Source organism: Hoplias malabaricus, chromosome Y (genome assembly GCF_029633855.1).
Source record: "Hoplias malabaricus isolate fHopMal1 chromosome Y, fHopMal1.hap1, whole genome shotgun sequence".
In the NCBI taxonomy this organism is placed as follows: domain Eukaryota; kingdom Metazoa; phylum Chordata; class Actinopteri; order Characiformes; family Erythrinidae; genus Hoplias; species Hoplias malabaricus.
Genome location: NC_089820.1, coordinates 73,187,766 through 73,209,479, shown reverse-complemented (window position 1 = coordinate 73,209,479; position 21,714 = coordinate 73,187,766). Strand labels below are relative to the sequence as shown.

Here is a 21,714-nt window from a genome sequence, read left to right as displayed (position 1 = left end):
CAAAATGCTGTTATGCTGTTAAACAGTTAAAATAATTTGATTGTTTAATTATTTTGTTGAAAATGTATCCAAACTAATTAAGCTAATTTTATTATTATTATTATTATTATTATTATTATTATTATTATTATTATTATTATTATTACAGTAAAAGATAATTAATGTAGATATACAATAACACATTAAAATTCTAACTATTAACAATCCAGATATTTATAACTTTAATTTATTTAATTAATTATACTTTAAAATCAGAAAAGAAAGCGTAATACCATGTGACACATGACATATTGACACGGTACAAATAATTAACAGTTTATAAGAAGCCCCCCCCCCAACCAACTATTATTCAAATAATTATTTTAAATATTATTTTACTGATAATTTGCATTAGTACTTTATTGTGCTGTGTATCATTTTCAGTCTAATTATTTTGTTATAATAACCACCTTGTCCTGTTAAAGCATTGCCACTCTATTTTTTATTTTTGCCATTGTTTCAGTGTGTTTTGTGTTGTTTACTGTAGTGTCCTATTCTGGTGTGTTTTGTGCTGCTATAATAAAACAATATTAGTTTAGTCAATGAGCTGTGTATTTTATGAGACTTTTAATGTGAAAAGCAATGCAGTGCCGTGTGTTGTTTGCGGCTGGAGGGGTGTTGGGAGGAGACTGAGCAGAAATCTGGAATAAAAGTAAGAACGAAACTCAGGTTAAAATGAATAAAAGCCAGGTTTTCGCTGCTTAAAATTCGGTTTAGATCCAGTTCCGAAATTCTGTAACCCTCTAAAGTGTGGAGTTTATAGATTTTTGTAGTTTAAAGCAGTTTAATGCGCTGGATTGTCTCCCGAATTGGAGTTAGTCCAGTGTTGTTTTGTGTCAGTTTAAGGGTACATTTTAATCTTCTTCCAGCCGTTTTAGAAATTATTATTTAATAAAATATTTAATGTTATATTCAGGATAATGGCTTCTTAAAACCTACCAACACCTTTCTTTTCTTACCTTTATCTGCATGACCTCGTTCCCTTTACAGGTGAGTGACAGCATTTAGTCATTTTCCTAAACATTCTCCAATTCTGAATATAATATTATGAATTGAGAGGTTATTTGGGATATTACCACCACCACAAAGTAATATAGGAACAGCTGTATTTGTTGTCTCAAACATTGCAGGAGGATAGATTACTTTTACCTGTAATTTTAAGTCCGAACTGTTAAATACAAGTTACTCATTAAACAGGAGATGTTTTAAGGGGGTTAGATGTAAGAAAGTCCAACTGCGCAAGCAAAAGAAGAAGCGACAGAGTAGTATGTCAAAAAACAGAAGTTGTTATGAAATTATGAAATAATACAGGACAATTAGGACCCCAGTTTAACCTGTTAACTTAAGCTCAAAGCTGAGGATGTCCAATAAGAGTGCCTCTCAGCTCCTTTCCTATTGAACACAGTTGACGTCTGGGTGTCAAAAACACGTTAATGGGTTCAGTTCCACCACAGCAGCGCCCCCCTCAGATTTCAACAGGTTCAAGCCTTTAATTATCGTGCTGATTACATATCCTATCTGTCCAGGAGACATATGTGAAATAAAGAGAATACTAGGAAATGCTGGATATTTAAAAGCTTTTTATTGCTCACTCACATTTGTCTTTAAAGTTCGACCTGTGCTCTGTATGTATTCCCTTCTTTTTCTTGCAGCTGATTTTCTTTTCCCGAACCCCTTCAATCCAGTAAAAGTGGAACACGGTGTGCCATGTTTGGGAGGAAGAATAAACAGGCGCCGAGGCCCAAAGGCCAAGGAGCTGCTGCTGCAAAACAGGTGTGGGGCACCAGAGCCCTTCTAGGAAGGTTTACTGGTAGTTATTTCCATTCATAAATATCCAGATTCCTCTCACTCTTAATGGAGAGAGTCCTTTGAAAACTCCTGAAATCAAAGCCACAGTAATGTTCCAAAACAGATATGTGTCACTTTCAAAATCAGGCAATAATGACATCATACGTTTGTAGCATTAATCTGAATAAATGCAGTAATGCATATAAATATCAGTGAGGGTCAGGTGCTGATGCTGACAATAAGTTCTGGATCACAAACACCATTCCAACTCATCCCAGAGGAACTGGATGGAGCTCCATCTCTCCAGAGAACACAGTTCCACTGCTCCATGGTCCCGTGCTGCAGGGCTTTATGCTACACTATCTGGCATTTTCTTTTGGGCATGGTGATTTTAGGCTCTAAAGTGTCCTGTTCTCTTGGTCAATACTCACATGTGGAGATTATACATAGTGAATGGCCTTGAGGTTAGAGAAGTGAGCTTGAGGCCAGAGGGTCGCTGGTTCAATTCCTGGGACCGGCAAGGTTTTCACAGCTGATGTGCCCTTGAGCAAGGTACCTAACCCCCAAATTGGAGCCACCTGCCCTGGTTGTGTGTGTGTGTGTGTGTGTGTGTGTGTGTGTGTGTGTGTTCACAGCCCCTAGTGCTTGAGAAGACGTTTGTGCTCACTAGTGTGTGTTTGTGTGTTCACTACCACGGATGGGTCAAATTTAGTGAAGTAATTTCCCTAAAGGGATTGATAAAGGTGTTGTTTCTTCTTCTTCTGAACTATGAGGGGTGTCTCTACATATTCAAATACATATTGTACAAAAGCTTTGGCTTTATTTGCCAATTTGAATCCATTGCACAATCAAAATAATTACCTCAATCTTTCTATGGCTACAGATGGGGTTGTTCCTCGATTTTAACCCAGATGAAATGATGGATATGAACCCTGATGTGAATGATCCAGATTTAGAAGCTGAGTTTGCCGCCATTGTCGGGAAGAAGCCTGCAGCTAAAGGGAAGAAAGGAGCTAAAGGTAAAGAGGATTCGGCTCAAGACATTTGAATAAATGAGGATGGGAAGAATATGGAAGAAATAAGCCGTTAGGATGCTTATTGTAGGGTACACAGTTTCAGCAGGTCACAGGTTTTTCATTAAAACCCAGAACTGTGTTCTCTTGTGGAGAAGTGGGAGAATATGTCCCTTTTTATGTAAATAATTTTATTCCTCATATTTGATTGTATAGCCCCATTACCGATGGAGGATATTGAAAAGATGACGGAGGCATGCATGAAAGACATCGATGATGACGATGATGATGACAACTTGGAGGATGATGAAGATCTCTTGGTAATCTTAAATTCTCTACAATATTGCTTCAATCAATTAATCAATTTTATAGATGGATTTATATATATTTTTAAAGAATGTGAATCTATTTTCTGTATTTCTCTGTTTGCATTGATACTGTGTTAGATGCATGGTTTTGAAAAATATCTCTAAAAATGATTTGTTTATTTTGAGGCTGAGCTGCAGGAAGTGGTGGGTGACGAGGAAGCAGAGGATTCAGGGGCAGAAATTCAAACCTCACCAAGCAATGAAGAAACACACTCACCTGCCCCAGCGAAGCAGGTAAAACACACAAGGCACCACGGCAGGGGTGTGCCTAAGCATGTTACTATGGTACTATAGGTGGTTACTATAGTGTTTGTAACAAGTTGCTATGGTATTTCAGGTGGTTGATACGGTATTCCAGGTTGTCCAAGGGTGTTGCCAAGATGGTTGCTATGGTATTGCAGGTCATTCCAAGGGTGTTATGGTAATGCAAAAATCGTTGCTGTATAATTCCAGATGATTAATACGTTGTTGCCATGGTATTCCAGGTGATTCCAGGGTTGTTGATATGGTGATGCCCCGCTGGTTTTTAATCTTCTTTGTAGTCCATGATAACCAAAGGTTGTTAATTGGCCTTCTTTAAATTTTGCTTGGAGACAACTTGGAGATATATACGCTCTGTGTTAAATCTGAAACTGAATAGCTTTTGCTTTATTACAAATAATAATGGAATTTGCATTTCTCCAAACCTCTAGCATATCTTCTATCTCTATATGGAGTTTGGTTTCCCACACCTGTCTAAGATTATTAGCATGCTAGAATATTTTCTTAAAATGTTCTAGTAAAAACCAATAGCCCAATCTAACTTTGCATAATTTAACAGAAGCTCCAAATATTTATCATCTATCACTTTGCTGTCAAACTTGAAATACAGGGACTGTGTCATTGTTCACGTTTCACCACATCGATCCCTGCCCCCTTTTTCCTGGTAGAAGTTACAGTTATGAAGCAAGAGAAAAGATGCAAGCATTCTCCAAAGACCTAGCCTTATAAAAAATACCACGTTCACATCTGCCATGAGGGCATTACTGGAGCTAAAGTTCAATGTCTTATAAAGGCTTCCTGCTCGGTTTTCACTGCAGCGAATGTTTACTCTGACAACATGTCATGGTCGTTTCAGGATCAGGATTCTGTACTTCTGTTCCTGAGGTTTTGGAACAAACTGAAACAGACAAATTGGATCAGAAAACACCTTTATTTTTATCAATAAAAGAAAATCATGCAGAAGTAAATACTCAGTAGTGCTGACTGCACGTTTATCAAAGCTTGAGGTTACTTGCGTTTAGTTTTTCACTGAAATCTGTAGCCACACCTCCAAATTAGATGTTGGTGTTAAATTTTCTGCTTTTCCTGATCCAAGGATACTTTCACGTTACCAGGCTGAAGTGACTGAAATCAAAATTTTTTATAATATTGCACAGTGCTTGGGTGTAGAAGTCATTATTTAAGGACCTACATCCTGCACCACACAGGGCTTTGGATCTCATTTGGGATGGAGCCACATAAACATATCATGGTCCGCATGTGCAGTTTCAGGGACAGATTCTTTCACATTACAGACAGATTTCAGGCACTAACATTTATGAATATGAACCGTCAAGGTCTGCCAAATCCCACCTGAACAAAAATTCAGAACATTAGAAAGGTGAATGTAGCCCAATTTAACCCCAAACACATTCAGTGATGCTGAGGTCTGAGCTTCAAACCCAGTCCACCTTTCTAAGAAACACCAGCAGCTTTTTTTTTGGGTCTATTTCATAAGAGTCCCAATTTCTCTGTACCCTTATTATTAGTGTTAGAACAATAGTTTAAGTAACTCTTTTTCCCCTTTAATTATGGATGTAGATTGTCTTTTGTCTATTTATGTATAAATAAGTCCTAAGAAGTTAAGAACTTGGACTTGACGACCATTTTCACAGGAGGTAAAATATATGCTCATCGCATCCCTGACAAGCATAACATACTGTCCGGCCATCACTTTTCAAAATATGTGTTGTGACTTCATCTGTGAAATATTATTGGTATGAGCAATGACATCAAAACGGGTTCTCAGGAAAATGTTATTGTTTAGAGATTTAGAGATATTAGCTGTTAACATTTTATCAGGTAAAACAGGTGTATTTGCATGTTGTGACGATGTCACTGAATGTTTGTGTTCACAGGAAGTGAAAGTATGTGCTGCAGTGGGTAGTGTTGAACACACTCTGGAGGAGAGAGTGCTAATGTACAAAGCAGCTATAAACAACACAAAGGCATCAGGAGAGTCCAGTAAGGCCAGGAGATACGAGAGAGGGCTGAAGGTGAGGGCTTTGTTTATGTAACGTGTTTTATTCATGAGAAAATGATAAACAGGTTTGAAGTAAGTGATTGTAAACATTTACCATTCCAAAATTTATATTAAAAGGGGAAATAATATGAAGAAATCTTTTGTTCAATGCATATTCACATTAATGTTTTGCTCTGGAGCCCACCAACCCACACACTGTAAAACAAGACCACCCAGTCAATTTTCTGTGTGCTGCCTAAGTCAGAAAATACAGAATAATATACAAGCCGTTCTGATTCTGATCTGCTTCTGACGTCAATCGCAGAGACTTTAGTATTGCCCTGGCCTCTCATCTGTGTGTACAATCACAGCGTTGGACCAGCGTTTATGTGAGAGCGCAAAGACGAGGTTAAATGCAACAAAACAAACACAAAGAGTGCAGAGAAATAGAGCAGAAACGACTAAAAACCAGAGCTTCTGCTCCTAGCTCCTCACTGCTGTGTGCTCAGTTTGGGGTGACTAGTGGCTCATTATCATTTCATTTGCACTCTCTCTTTCTCCCTCCCTCTCTCCATCCTGTAGACTCTGCAGGGAATGTTGTCATCTGTGCGGAAAGGAGGGAAGATAAACGAGGCTGAGATTCCTCCTCCTGTGGCTAGTGGAGCTCCTGCTGCCGGTAAAACACCTGAACTGGACTCACCTGAGCAGCACGTGGAGTCTGACAGTGCCTTGGAAACCTCTCCAGTTTCCATGGAGACGGCTTCCATTTCCATGGAGACAGCTTCCGTTTCCATGGAGACCGTTTCCGCGTCAGTGTCTATGGAGCCTGTGGCCAACATTGAAGAACAGCCATCAAGTGCAGCATCACCGGACGAAGAGCTAAAAAGTGGCACCCCAGAGTCTGTTGCAGGTCGGTAATGCTTCATCTTAAAGCCCTGGGAACTAACTTTGAACATTTTATTTTATTTTGTATAATATGTGTAAACTTGGGTGTTATGTGAAACGTTCAGCAAAGTTTAAATAAAAAAAACATAAAACTCTCCTCAAAAATGACCAATAATACTTTCCTCAGAACTCTCTGAGGACGGTGTGGGCATGGTCCAGTAAACTAATGATGGTACATTGACTGACAGCTCTCTATCACTGGAGAACAGAATGTTGTTTGTTACCATGGCAACACACAGCCTCTATACAGAGCAGTCATGTGTTTTTTTTTTCTGGGTATTTGCCCTGAACTGTGGTTATCAAGATACACAATAAAATAGCACAGGTGGGTAGAATTGGCATTATACAGCTATTCATGTATGATCCTACGGACGTCTTGTGTCTTTGGTGTGGTTTTGTGTGATTATTTTATTATCGTAATTGTACGAACGGCAAACCTTCTAGCGTGTCTCCAAATTGGTGCATTCCCCCGCTGTTACTCTGCTGCACTGCCGACCAAGTGTGGCTGTTATCCTCGTTGCTACTCTGCTGTACACGCTGGCCCAGTGTGGCAGCTATCTCCACTGCTACTATATATCCACTGCTGATATACACGACCGACTGAGTGTAACTGCTGCTGTACTCAGACATAATCCATTCATGCTCGTTCTGTATTGTTATGTGTTCTGTGTTTGCTGTTTGTCTTTTAATGTTTCTATGTCTTGATGAGTGTGAGTGTCTGAGTTCTTAAAAAAACTTAAACAAAAAAAGTATAAATTATTATTATTAAGATGATTCAGAATTTCCAGGAGCAAATAACTTCAAGGTTGGCGATGGACTGGTATGTTTCTTGTGTCTCCAGCAGAATTAAAAAACGACACACTTAAATACACACCTAGCTCATTGTTAGCTGATCTTACTGTTTTGGTAGGTCATAGTGTTCCAGTTTTGATGTCTTCTTGGGTGGACTGCTATGAGTTTATGAGCTTTTATAAACTCATTGGGCATTCAGCTAATTCTAAGCTTTTTTTTGAAGAACACTCCCTCCCCATAGCTTGATAAATAGCTGCATAGCTAGCTAGCTCACTCACTACGATAGCTCCTAAGCTTTAGCTCACCAGTCTCTTTGACTATGGCAGCCTTGTGATTGGTCAGGTTAATCCTGACACAAGCATTATCCATTTTCAGGACTGCCCATTCTACATCGAGAGGAGAGCAGTACTGGTCATTTTTCAGGAGATTTTAATCATATTTCTGTTTCATGGGTTTTATTTAAACTTTGCTGAACTCCCAAGTTTAGCATTATACAAGAAAACAAAAATTTCAAAATTACTTCCCAGGGGGGCGGCAAGGTGGCGCAGCAGGTAGTGTTGCAGTCACACAGCTCCAGGGACCTGGAGGTTGTGGGTTCAAGTCCCACTCCGGGTGATTGTCTGTGAGGAGTGTGGTGTGTTCTCTCTGTGGGTTTCCTCCAGGCGCTCTGGTTTCCTCCCATAGACAAAAACACACGTTGGTAGGTGGATTGGTGACTCAAAAATGTCCGTATGTGTGAGTGTATGTGTAGCCCTGTGAAGGACTGGCGCCCCCTCCAGGGTGTGTTTCTGCCTTGCACCCAGAGATTCCGGGTAGGCTCTGGACCCACCATGGCCCTGAATTGGATAAGTGGTTACATGAATGAATGGGTTCCCAGGGGCTTTAAGGTTTCTTACTTAAACTTATTAACCTTAAGTTAATGTTTCTGAGTTCAGTGTCGCTAAACCCAACAAATCTGCATGTGTGCCTAAGCTCAGCATGCCCAATGCTAAGAGTCTGTTGGCAGTGTATAAATCGACCCAGCATTTTGTTATCAACATGTCCCAACATCTTGTGTAAAGCTTTCTCAGATGGGTTGACTGCAGAAAAATAATAGCAAATTAGGGTTTGAATCCCCACTCATTGGAACATCTCACTATACCCAGCAGACTCTTGGGCAAGACTTCTAATGTTGGCCTACATCTGTAACAGGATTAAAAATGCATGTTTCTCTGGAAAGGGGAATCTTCGAAATGCCCTTATTGTAATGCAGTTTGAGTGAGAGATTCCTCAGGACGTCAGCTGAAAAGCTCCATTGTGTTGAACAGCTCCAGAGGAGGTGGTGGAGAAAGAGAGAACGAAGGAGATGCTGCTGGAGAGACAGAGGGAGTACAGAATGGCAGCTCTAAAGGCCAAACAAGCTGGAGATATAGAAAAGGCCAAACTGCATATTAAGGCCAGCAAGGTAAGATCTGCATTACTTTTTTTTTTTTGTAAAAGAGCATGAAAATCTGAAAGAAAGGTCTGTGTTTATTAACAGAGATGTAAATCCATAATAATATTAATAATATAATGTGCAATTATTTGTCATTGTACAATGTACAATGAAATGTGTCTTCCACATTTAACCCTTCAGTGCACTAAGGGCTGTGAACACACACCCAGAGCAAGGGGTAGCCATCCCTGGCACACGGGGAGTAGATGTGGGTTCAGGGGCACTTCAGCTGTGGATGTTCCCGCTGGTCCTAGAGATTGAACCGGCAACCTTCCGGTACTCTAACCATTGGGCCACAGCTATCCCTAAATACAGTTATGGATTTATAAAAAAGAAGGGATGCTCCTTACTGAACTAAAATACAGTTAACCTTGCAGCACCATTACCTTTTAAAATATTATGTAGATTTCATAGGTTTGTATATGTAAAATTGTTACATTTTGTTATAATGCACTAATTACAAACTATTCTAAAAGTGTTTTTCACTTTTTGTGAAGAACCAAATATGACTTTTAATATGAAATGTGTTTAAAATGTATACTTGAATTGAGGCATATTTTATATGAAAAGCCATGTATATGGTATAGAATGTATAGCTTTTGGGGAAAAAATGTGTTTAGTTGTTGTTATACCTGGTAACAGACATAGAGTCATTTGGTACTAGGCCACATCAATTGACAGTTAATGTAAGGGGAGATCTCTTTTCAGAAGTCTTGCTATTATTGTATTCTTTCCTAACGTATATTATTTTATACTATAGTAAAAAATACTATAATATTTTTCCTAAGGCTTAATTCCTGCATTTAAAACACTCAGAGAAATCCTTTGTGATTAGAAATGCATCTGTCTCCACATTGTTCCGCTGGAACAAGGGGTCGAGCCACTGGAGCTAAAAAGCAATAGCAGACTGAAGACTTTATTGCCATCACAACTCACTGTCTCTCTGGATTACAGTGAGGACAGAACCCCGAACCCGTGCACTGGCCCTGAAGACGCTGTGGCTTTTCCGTCCCCAAATTTGTGAAACAAAAACAAAGCTGAAGACCAAAAAACGCACTGTGCTTGGACAGTACACCACTTTAGCATCTCTCTATTATCCTCTCCATCATGTGGTCAGAGATACCTCTTTTCATTAGCTCAGTCCTACAGTGTGGTCAGCCCCTCCCCCATCCCTCCTCACAGAGACACAAACCCAGTGTAGGGCCTGATAAGATTAAGTGAGGAATGTGAGTTTTAAACAGAGTGTGTTTGTGTTGTTGTTTTTCTCTTGTTCAGGGTTTTGATGCAGTGATTGAGGCACTGGAAAAGGGGCAGAGAGTGGATTTAAACAGCCTCCCTCCATCACCATCAGCAGGTAAACACTACACTGCAGAACATAATTTCTTATTGAGGGGAATCACCTTACAGCACATTTCACCCATGTTTCTTGTTGTCGAATGTCCTCTTGCCTCTTGGAGCTAAGTTACAGGGTGCAGTGTTTAAAATCTTCCCCTACACAATGTGAAAATCATTCAAGAACTTGATAACATTATCAGAACACAAAAAAGAGCAGCGCTTTATTCCCAAGCGACTAGCGGTGCTCTGTAGCAGCTTTGCCAGTCTGCAGTGATATCAGAGGAGCTGCTGTATTTTAGTTACTTTTAGGGCCTCCTTCAAAAGAGTTCCACAATCATAAATTATCATTCTCTCCTCCTCTTCTGGGATATGGAGCTGGATTCAGATTCTTATTGTTTGTTTGGTTGACCCTTCCAGTTCAACCCACCTTAAATATTGCTGTAGCATCAAGCACCAGAATGTAATTGTTTCTTAATTTAAGGTGGAACTGTAAATTTAAATTAAAATACAGAGGCATCAACTACTACTAGTGCTGCTTTCTTCTTGTTCTGAGGTATCATAATCCACTGAAACTACATTAAACTAAGATAATACACTGGTGATCATAGAAGAAAATGCAGACTGTGGGTTTTTTGGTTGCTGTGCAGCTTCTCACTAGTGATTCACAAGGTGTCATAAACCTTCGTTTGGAGTGTGAAACTCAGTTTGAAGGGCCAGGTAGCCCTCACTCTTCATCCCACCCTTCTATCCCAACAAGAACTAAGACCCCTCCCCTAGGAAAAATGGGGTGTAGGATTAAGTGGGAAGTGGACTTGGGGGGTAAAATGGGATTGAGTGTTATTCCCATAACCACCATGTTTCTCATATGCCTTTATGTGTTCAGTTCTGAACCTAATAATCTGTGTGTTTTTCTTAAGCAGCTGCTGCTTTAGTGAAGGAGGCACCATCACCGCCTGCAGGAAAAGTACCCCCTGCAGTATCTGAGGGACAGGGTCAGTTCAGAGATTTGTGGGAGTTATTTTTCTGTTGTTTTCAAAGGAGAACACTGCAATTTCAATGCTGAAAACCACTTTAATCTATTTTGCCAGTACATACAGAAGCGACAGCTTGCTAGTACAAAATTAAATATTATATAACCTAACTAGTTTGTTGAAGTGTCATGATGAACAGAGAGAATGATTTGGTATAAAATCCTTTTATAGTAACTTCCTTTGAATTTAATAAATTCTAAGAAAAGTTGTAATTTCAGAGATTTTGTCTGATGCTATTACGATAATGATAACCCAATTTTTCTATATTATCCAACGATTCTCATGTAGTTCCTGAAGCTCCTGTGAGTCAGTCTGGTCCAGTTCAGCCCAAAACAGTCCTGGAGGCTTTGGAGCAGAGATTTGCCAAATACAAAGAAGCTTGTGTTCAGGCCAAGGCCAGCGGAGATGAGCGAAAGGCCCGAATGCATGACCGTATCGCCAAGGTACACCTTAGTTCTTATGTGTTTTTTTATGACAGTTAACAAAGTGTCTAGATCCAGATTTAGACATAACCAATAATTATATAGTGGTCTGTTGTGTATTGTGTGTGAAATCTGGGGGGTGGTAGTGTCTCTGAAGGACAATGTGGGGGGGGGAGAGTAACACAATTTTGTTAATCATGACCTGAGCATCCTGAGTGTATTCAGTTTGTCTTTCTTGTGTTTACAGCAATACCAGGGTGCCATCCGATCTCATAAAGCTGGACGGCCGGTCAACTACGATGAACTGCCTGTGCCCCCAGGTCAGTGACCATCTGTAAAAATATAAAAAAACAAATACATAGTTTAATGTTGGAGCTGTTAGCTTATATTAATTACAATATTAATAATAAAATCTTCTCTTACAGTATTGTGCTTAAGTTGGAGATCACCATTTGTTTATTCATTCATTCACTGCCTGTAACCGCTTATCCAATTGAGGGTGGTGGTGGGTCCAGAGCCTACCCGGAATCATTGGGCGCAAGGCAGGAACACACCCTGGAGGGGGCGCCAGTCCTTCACATTACACATTCACACCTATGGACACTTTCAAGCCACTAATCCACCTAACAACGTGTTTTTTTGGACCATGGGAGGAAACCGGACCACCCGCGGGAAACCAAACCAAACTCCTCACAGACACACAACCTCCAAGTCCCTGGAGCTGTATGACAGCTACACTACCTGCTGTGCAGGAGCTCCATGTCCTGCTTCAAATCATTGTGAAGCACTGAGCTGTCATAAGTAGAATAGATCCTCTGTCGTTGCTTTTTGTGGCTTACAACTGCAGAAACTGCAGAGTCATTTTTAAGCTAAAACAATTAAACACTTATGAGAACATGTTTACGTTGTGTACTCCATTTCAGCTCATTATAGATCCTCCTCAATCTTTTCGCATATTTAATGGCAGTTTTGGCTGGAAATTAAATAAAGTGTAATCTGCATTAAAAAATAAATCATTATGGGGTATATAAAGGATCAAATCATAGTAATGATTTTATTTGCAGTGCTTTTTTAAATAAATGTTGGTTTGTTTTCCCAAACAGGTTTTCCTCCCATCCCAGGCCAGCAGGCTGCTGCTCCTGAGCAGGGATTGGCTGCTGTCCTCGAAGCAGCCAATAAACTAGCTTCGAATGAAGCCGATGCTGGGGATGACGATGAGGAAGAGGAGGGGGAGAAGAAAGAGACCAAGGATGTCTGTATTTTATCAGCCCCTCCTTGTAGACTGTGTGAAAGGGGGAAATTAATTTTATTTTGTGTTGTGGGGTGGTAGGGTCTCTGAGCTTGCAGAGAAGGTGTTTTAGAAACTTTCTTAATATGTGTGTAATTTTTTTATCTCTAGACTAAGCCCCCAGATCCAGATAGCCAGAAGAAGCCAACGATGGCGGTACTTCCAACGGTTCAGCATCCGAAGAGAAGTCCTTCACCTTCTCCAGACAGAACGGCAAAGAAAGAGAATCTCTCAGCTACAGGTCAAAACAGATTCCAATGAGCGTATTTAGACATTAAATACTTCATTGGTCTGACTTGTAACAAATAAAAGAACTAACAAACTCACTAGTAAATAAAATAGCAAATACACAATAATAAACATATAAAGAAATAAAACAGCCTAGGACATCAATGAATATGTCAGACAAACTAATGAATGTACTAGAAAACTAACTAACTAAAGAATGGATTGTAGAACAAACTAATAGATGAACGTACTCACTCTTGTTTAACAGTCTGAAAACTCTCTCCACAAGGGGGTGCCAATTGCAATAAAATATTTATTTTATTTATTTAAATGTAATGCTTCAACACGGTATTGCTTCTCATCAGTGCCACTGTGTGTCTTTGTTCTTTCAACATGGAGGTCTTTAACTACAAACAATTTTCTTTTGCAAAAAAATACTAAAATATTCAGTGACTTAACTTCAGTGAAAGTTAAGAGTGTTCTGTATATTTCTGTTGTAGCTGTGCAGCAGCTGGAGTTTCTGGAGGGTCGTAAGAAGCAGTACATGAAGGCAGCACTGGCAGCGAAACAGAAGAACGACATGGAGCAAGCTAAGATTTTCCTCAGAACAGCAAAGAGCTTTGAACCCATGATCGAGGCTGCAAAGAGCGGGAAAGCTGTAGACATCAGCAAGGTCAGGAAACACCTGATACACTTGGTTTTATATGGGTGGAAGAGGAAGGATTCATCTCATATCTGTAGAATTTTAAAAGCTTATATTTGTCTCTGTATTAAAAAAAAAGTTTCTTAGATAAGACATCAAAAACAATTCAGTGTTAACAAATCCCAAATTTGAGCCAAAATAGCCTTTGACAGCACTACATCTTTATTTCACCTTATTGTTAACTTTATTTTGACCCAACACATACTTGTATTTACATTGTAATGCATACGAATTATAACTATTTATTAACTGCAACACTGAATCATTTTGATGAAACTAAAACTTTGCAATAGAATACACTTGTATGTTTGCATTTACATTTAAAGCAACATTAGGTAGTATTTTTACCTCGAAATTACAGCTTCAAAATCATTGTGATGCTCTAATGAGCTGTAATAGTGAAAATAAAGCCCCTGTCGTTGCTACTCCAGACTCAGCACTTCAGAAACTGCACTATAACTTGGCGAGGAAGGTAGGATACCCGACCCTGCTACCTCTCACTTGATTTCAGGACCACGCTGTAAAAGTGAAAAAGAAATGCAGCAGTTCAAGATATTTCACTAAGAGCAGCATTATTATAATTGCTTATTTACTGCTGAGTCTTTAGTCTGCGTTTGAGGACAGCGAGGTGAGGGACAATGAAAGACAGAGACAAAGTCCATAAAGTCCTGCGGGAGTTTGTTCCTTGATCTGAGAGTCAGAACAGAGCAGTGACTTGATGCTTGTTTCTCCCATGATTTGAGGGATGAATAAAAATGTTCCTGGAAGTTTACAGTAAACCTCTGTGTTTGTTTCAGGTGCCGTCTCCTCCTGGGGAGGAAGATGAGGACTTTGTTGTGGTTCATCACAGTGAGGTTCAGATGTCTGAGAAATCCGAGGAAGTGTACACTCAACTCAATAAAATTCTCAAGGAGCAATATGAGGTAAAGCTCCAGTCAGGACGTGTTTCTGTATTGACAGCTGGACGTTAACTGTGTAAATGTGTCCTGTGTAGAGGTTATTGCTAATTTTATGTTTAGTTAAACCCCTAAAACTCCTCTTGGTTTAGACTTGGACATGTGGGAGATATTTCCAAGATACAAATCTCCCAACATCTTATTGGAACACTAGTCTTTTTTTTATTTTTTAATTTGTGATCTTTTCTTTTCAGAAATGTATGACTTTCTCCAAGCAGTTTACTCACACAGGGAACATCGCAGAGACCACCAAGTAAGAATACACACACACACACACACACACACATGTAAATAAACTTGGACATGTATATATGTTAAGGTACAAGGAATTAAAGTTTTTTTTTTTTTTTTAAACGGTTGCTCTGGCTTCCTCCCACGGTCCAAAAACACACATTAATAGGTGGATTGGCGATTCAAAAAAATTGTCCATAGGTGTGTGTGTGACGGCCTGTGAAGGGCTGGCACCCCCTCCAGGGTGTGTTCCTGCATTGCACCCAGAGATTCCGGGTAGGCTCTGGACCCACCGTGACCCTGAACTGGATCAGCGTTTACAGACAACGAATGAATGAATGTATTTTGTGTAGTTGTATGCCTAGTGTCACACTAGGGTGTGACAAGCTTGAAAACATCACTGCCACAGATCTCAAGTCAATATCAGTAATAATAATGAAGATGATGATGATGATGATGATTATACCTTGCTCCAGGTTTGAGAAGATGGCTGAGAGGTGTAAGAAGAGTCTGGAGATCCTGAAACTGTCTCAGAACCGAGGACTAGAGCCTCCAAAGCATCACTTTGAGGAGAGAACCTATCGCACCGTCAGGTCTGTTACACCCACTGAAATAATCTGCATTTGAACACAATCAGCGCTGAAGTTGTCCAACGTTGTGATGTCATGGGATATCATCATTTTACAAAATCTCTGCTGTTAGACACACAGAAAAGTTAGATCACTTTGTGAAACAAAATATTGTCAACGTTAGCATTATTTGTTTTATCATGTTCTCTTTGAGTTGTGGTGACTTTGTTATAAGAGTTTGTATCCAGGCTTTAAGAGACACCACAGGATAACTCAGGATCATTCTATAACTCTAAATATCTAAAATTAAGTGATTGATTTTAATCTTTTGGTTCTGCATGTGTTTTGTAGAATATTTCCGGAGCTCAGCAGCACTGATATGGTGGTGACTATTGTACGAGGGATGAACCTTCCTGCTCCTCATGGTACCTTTAATATCTATACACTCACTCTTAATAGAACTACATGACTACTGATGTTCACTGTAAAGTAAATGCAGGCTATAGTCACAAATAAAACAGTAAATCAGCAAAATAATAATAATAAAATAATAATTTTTTAAAAATTTGAGAGGAAAACGTCTTCTGAGAACGGTAGGAATTCAGTACGTGTTTAATTTTTATAGAAGAACATGAAATAAAATAGGATGCTCTGTTAAAGAATCAGGTGTGACACGTGAAAGTCTGATGTGAATAAAGCCCCCATCACTGTGCTGTGGAGCATCGAACATCAGCACCCAAACTCACTGAAGTTTATGTGGCTGAATGTAATCAAATTTTCACAGCAGTGTTCCAAAATATAGTGTAAACCCCCTCCCAGAAGAGCAGAAGCTGTTACTGCGGTGAAGTGGGAACAAACTCTGGATTATTGTCCTTTATTTCAGAAGAAATGTTGGATTAACATTGGATTAGGTGTCCATTAACTTTTTTTTGGGTATCGTTCAGTATCTAATTTTGTCCTCCTCCTGTGAAGGTGTCTCCTCTAATGATCTGGACGCGTTTGTGAAGTTTGATTTCCCCTACCCCAGCTCTGTGAGTATCCCATTACGGTTGGGCTTTATGGTGAATTTATTGTGAATAATGTTACGGTGAAGTTTCTGAACATTGTTGTTCATGCACTCATAGGATCAGCCTCAGAAACACAAAACTGCAGTCATCAAAAACACCAATAGTCCAGGTGGGTGTAATTGTCAGTTCAATTACTTAACACAGTTTAACACGCTTGGAGGAGAATAATAATGACTAATTCTGTTACTTCAGTACGGGTTGAACTCAAATCTTCTAAAAGTAGAGCCAGTGCTAGAGCTTACTGTGTGTGTGTGTGTATACAGAGTATAACCAGAGCTTCACACTGAATATAAACCGTAACCACCGCGGCTTCAGGAGAGTTGTTCAGTCTAAAGGTCTTAAACTGGAAATCTTCCATAAAGGGTGAGAAAATTATTTAGGTTTATTTTAACCTAAACGTTTTATAAGACTAAAATACTTTTTTCTTAAGAATGACTCTCCTCTTTCTCTCTTTGTGTGTGTGTGTGTGTGTGTGTATGTCAGTGGCTTTCTGAGGAGTGATAAACCTGTAGGAACTGCTCTCCTGAAATTGGAGAAACTGGAGACTGAGAGTGAAGTGAGGGAGATTGTGGAGGTGAACACTGTTATTTCACTAAGACACACACATCTGCTGTTTCAAAGCTGTAAAACACAGTTGAAATGTTTGGCAAACGTTCAACTGCAACGGGGAAACTGTACAATCAGCAATACAAACATCACACAATCAGACCGAACAGTCAGGAACTGGAACAGTGTCAATATCTCAGACTGCAGGAACTCAGTTAGAGAGCACAATCAGACATAAAAATAAGAAAATGGAGGAAGAATTAATGGAAGAAGATGATAAAAAAATGCTTTGCAATGTTCAAACTTAATAAGACATTAGGACAGGTTGGATTTACTGTGCATGTGTGTATGCTTCTAAGGTGATGGATGGCCGGAAGCCCAGTGGTGGTCGTCTGGAGGTTAAGGTTCGTCTGAGAGAGCCGCTGAGTGGACAGGACGTCCAGGCGGTTACAGAGCGCTGGTTAGTGCTGGACCAATCACAGGTCAGTGTTATAACACTTGTGTAATGAAGCATTTACCGTAGTAATATTACCTCTGTATATTTTTATTTAGTATATGTGCATTTTTAAAATCTATATTTATATATATATATATATATATATATATATATATATATATATATATATATATATATATATATATATATATATATATATATATATATATATATATCCCCCCGTCCAATCAGGCTGTTGTATCTGAGTGCATGGTGTTTTCTGACAGACTGTATTCTGACTTTGTATTTTTGCCTCAGGGTGCTCTTTAATGGATACTGGGACTGAAGTTAAACAGAGAGTAAGTCCTTCTTTTAATTCATTCATTTATTCATTCATTCATCTGTAAGTTGTCAGTAAATGTTGCACACTTTCTTTGGTTCACATACATTGACTGATGGACACCCCCTCAGTTCCATGTGATTTACACTTCAGTTTTAAAGCTAAGGCATGCAGACATTAGTCTTGGTCAGTTTAAATAAAAAGCATATTAAGTGTCATTGAACCGCAACCCTGAAATGGGTTTAGCGGAAAAGATGTTGATGATGATTAAGTGGCAAAGCACAATAGCACCCCTTGTGGTATAGTTCCTAACAGTGAGTGAGGGTGTGAACTATAAGCTATTTCCTTCTCACCATAACCAAGGCATGAATGTGTTATGGTCTCCACAAATGTTATCCTTTCTCTCTCCAGGAAGTGAGGTCATCAGCCCGGCTATCCTTGGTCTGCTCTGATTGGCTATTTCTCATGCTGCTGTTGCCTAGGTTACGAAATGATTTCAGAAGAAATCTCATGTTACTGCACACGAAGAGTCACAGAGTTTCACTCACATCTTCAGAGACTTTTATCTTATCGGGTTGTCTCACAGAGCTGGGTTTAAGTTTAGCCAGATAACCTCCATCACTTTGGGCTTAAGTGATCTGGCTGTGTGAAACACCCCTGAGAATTTTGGACTGAAGGTTAACAGCCCACAGAGAAAATTTCACTTAAGGTTCGAGTTAAACCCTGGGTTTTTGGGGAAGGTCTCACAGTACATGTTCTTATTGATTTAAATGGGATTTCTTAATTTTCAGTGTCTTTGAGTGACTGTTGCTGTATGAAAGTACGAACAACGGCCTACACTGGAAATAGAAAATCTTAGCCAGTGAAATCGTCTTAAATATAGTGGATAACTCTAAATTTTCAGGTTGTTGAAAGTATTTTATGAGATTATTCAACCAGTTTCCAGAGGTTTTGCTTTGCTCCCAGTGGAATAAAGCTGCTTTAACCCAGATTTACAAAATTTGTTGGTGTAAAATACAATATAGGAAACTGGATGCATGGCTCTCAGAGTTCTGCTGTTTCTAACTTCTGCTGCCACATTGCAAACAAATCTACTCCTACAAAGGCAGAGCAGTAAATATGACTGTTACCTGGTTTCCTCCAACTCAGACAAAAGGCTAGTGTTATTGGTTTATGACCCTCCACCCACAGCTACACCCAACCACAGAGTGGCACATACCAGTACTCACTCTCTCTGGATAAAATCACCTACAAGAAGTCCAGTGGCTTAGAAATATGACTGTATTATACCTACAATAATCTCAAAAATCATTAGCTGTAGTAACTGGATTTACGATGTTTTCACTGGATAAGAGGTGAACGCTTTACGGTGTAGGCTTGTAAACATGTAAGTGTAGTTTGTCCTGTTGCTCTGAGACGCACCTATGCACTAAAACCAAAGTGATCACTTTTGCTGTTGTTCCGCTACTAAACCTGTTCCTCTCATAAAGCAGGTTGCTGCCATTTCGTTGGGATTAGGAATAATATTTACAACGGATGAATCTATGCATTGAATCCTAGAACTTTTTTTTTTAAGACACTGCAACACTTGATTGTATCTTTAAAATATGATTCACTGCACGGATAGACACGGGTTAACCCTATAATTCCCGGAACAGCTCCATTCTCATCATTTAAAGCCATACCTAATGTGGGAGAAGCTTCATTAGCTTTGCATATAGCCTGCCAGGTTCTGCCTCTCTGATTGGAACAGGCCCTTTAAGGTGCAGTTAGTCATTTTAACCACTGAACAGTTAGCAAACAATATTTATTACAGTGGTTAATTTTTATTTGTTTGTTTAACTCAAGTCATAGAGCTCAACTGGCCTTGCTCTCTGGGTGGGTGGGATGTGCTGGGGTCTGACGGGTGATGTGATGGATCTGGGCGGTGTGTGTTCTCCTCTGGTGTGTAAAGCTGTCCATTTTTGCGTTAGCAGCAGATGGCAAAGCAGAAGTTGGTCAATTTTTCATGTCACATGAACATGCTTCCCCCCCACCCACCTTAGGGCAGTTGGATCAGGGAAGACTCACTGAGGGGGGAACTGGCAGCTGTTAATAACTGGGGAGAAAAAAAATGTGGAAAAAATGGAGATGCACATCTGTTCATGCTTTACAGAGCAATGCCCCAAAATGGGCGCAGCCATGTTTAAATACAGATTATCTGACAAATTGTGGCCACTAGGTGTTAATATAATGGTGATGTCATAATATAAAGAATCAGTAGCTGGAATGATTGACTGCACATTTAAAGATTCACATCACTCAGCTGCTGTTCTTGCACTTAATTTTAAAAAGACACTTAATTTTACCTTAAAACCAATTTGTAAAACAACTGTGCGTACTATAGTAATTCTGCTCAGCTAAATGAGTTTTCCAAGTTCAAAAAAACACTCATATAAATGTGTATTTCATATTAAATGTGTAAACTGAGTGTACACTACTGAAAATACCCATAGAGAGCCAAGGTTGACCAAACACGGGAGTGTTCCTTTAAGGCTCTTGTTTACGTATTGGATTGTGGAAACTAGAGAATGGTGTATGATTATTACTGCTCTACTTATTGTCCTTTTTTAAGATAGAAGATATAATAGATCCCTAGTTGCCAAGAAAAATGATTGCCATATAAATACACTTTATTTAAAAGCACTTATCTCATTTCCAACTGATCTCATAAATATTTATAAAACAAGAAAATAAACACAGATCAGCCACAACTCAAAAAAGACTCACTCATTGTCCACTCTCTCAACTCCTGACCACACAAGAGCACTGTGTACACTGATGTGGTGGTGGTGGCGTTAGTGTGTGTTGTGCCTGCACGAGTGGATCAGACACAGCAGTGATGCTGAAGTTTTTAAATACACATTATCCACTCACTGTCCACTCTGTTAGACACTCCTCCACATTGGTCCACCTTATAGATGTAAATTTAGAGACAGTAGCTCATCGATTGCTGCTCAGTGTGTGTTGTTCATCAACTAGTCCTTCATCAGTGGATGCAGTACACTGTTGGCTGGATGTTTTTTATTGGTGGAATATTCTGAATTCAGCAGTGACACCAAGATGTTTAAAAACTTCAGCACCATTGCTGTGTCTGATCCACTCGTACCAGCACAACACACACTAACACACCACCACGTCAGTGTCACTGCAGCACCGAGTATGATCCACCACTCACATCATACCTGCTCTGTGGGGGTCCTAAGCATTGAAGTACGGGGTGAAAATGGTAACAAAAGATGCAGAGTAACAGATTGCGAATTCTCACCATTATTCTGATGCTCTATCTGTAGCTGTTCTATTCAGATCTTGGACTGGAGTTGGTTTCTGACTTTAAGGGATCCGCCTTATTTCACTACACTGCGGTTCTTCCATTTCTTAACTGTTTTAGTTTAAAGGAAAATTCCAGCATTTTACATCACCACCTCTATCTGCTGCGACTGAAGCATTTATTATAGATACCAACTATAATGATTTAAGTTCTCCTGTGGTCACTGGTTATTTTGTGCTTATTGACCATTTAACAGAAGCAGATGGAGATGAGTTTGAAAAATGCTGTATTTTCTGTAATATCTGGAATTTATTTATTTTTAAAATAATTTTTTGTTTGTTCATTTTTGGCCTGAAATTTGATGCTTTGCAGGAAAGCTAGACCAGGTTTAGAGAGATTTATCTTTTAATATTTATGTAAAATATATAATATAAATATACAGCATTTATAACTTGAACTTTTTTTTTCTGCAAAGTTTTTCATTTGTGCTGCAGTCGCAGTTTGAACAAATGTGAAATGTATCATTCAATAAATACCAAAAAGTCAGAGAACTTTTCTCTTAACATTCTT

The 21,714-nt window shown here is 39.3% G+C and overlaps 1 protein-coding gene across 3 annotated transcripts; it reads left to right on the top strand.

The window, feature by feature from the left end:
- The first annotated feature begins 630 nt into the window (after positions 1 to 630).
- Positions 631 to 21,675, top strand: LOC136678702 (coiled-coil and C2 domain-containing protein 1B-like). Of its 3 annotated transcripts, none has more exons than XM_066656804.1 (26): positions 631 to 691; positions 1,692 to 1,812; positions 2,711 to 2,846; positions 3,057 to 3,160; positions 3,335 to 3,442; positions 5,368 to 5,505; positions 6,054 to 6,381; positions 8,516 to 8,652; positions 9,958 to 10,036; positions 10,935 to 11,009; positions 11,337 to 11,491; positions 11,718 to 11,790; positions 12,574 to 12,722; positions 12,870 to 12,999; positions 13,487 to 13,659; positions 14,487 to 14,612; positions 14,840 to 14,898; positions 15,353 to 15,469; positions 15,797 to 15,870; positions 16,418 to 16,476; positions 16,570 to 16,621; positions 16,776 to 16,875; positions 16,996 to 17,086; positions 17,418 to 17,540; positions 17,813 to 17,853; positions 18,246 to 21,675. In XM_066656804.1, the coding sequence occupies exons 2-25, from the start codon at positions 1,747 to 1,749 to the stop codon at positions 17,822 to 17,824; spliced, it is 2,664 nt and encodes an 887-aa protein (XP_066512901.1). In that variant the 5' UTR covers positions 631 to 691; positions 1,692 to 1,746; the 3' UTR covers positions 17,825 to 17,853; positions 18,246 to 21,675. The 3 variants fall into 3 exon arrangements, with proteins under 3 accessions (XP_066512901.1, XP_066512900.1, XP_066512902.1); XM_066656803.1 differs by lacking the exon at positions 631 to 691 and adding an exon at positions 701 to 1,029; XM_066656805.1 differs by lacking the exon at positions 631 to 691 and adding an exon at positions 702 to 1,029 and having other exon boundaries at positions 10,938 to 11,009.
- Positions 21,676 to 21,714: the final 39 nt, after the last annotated feature.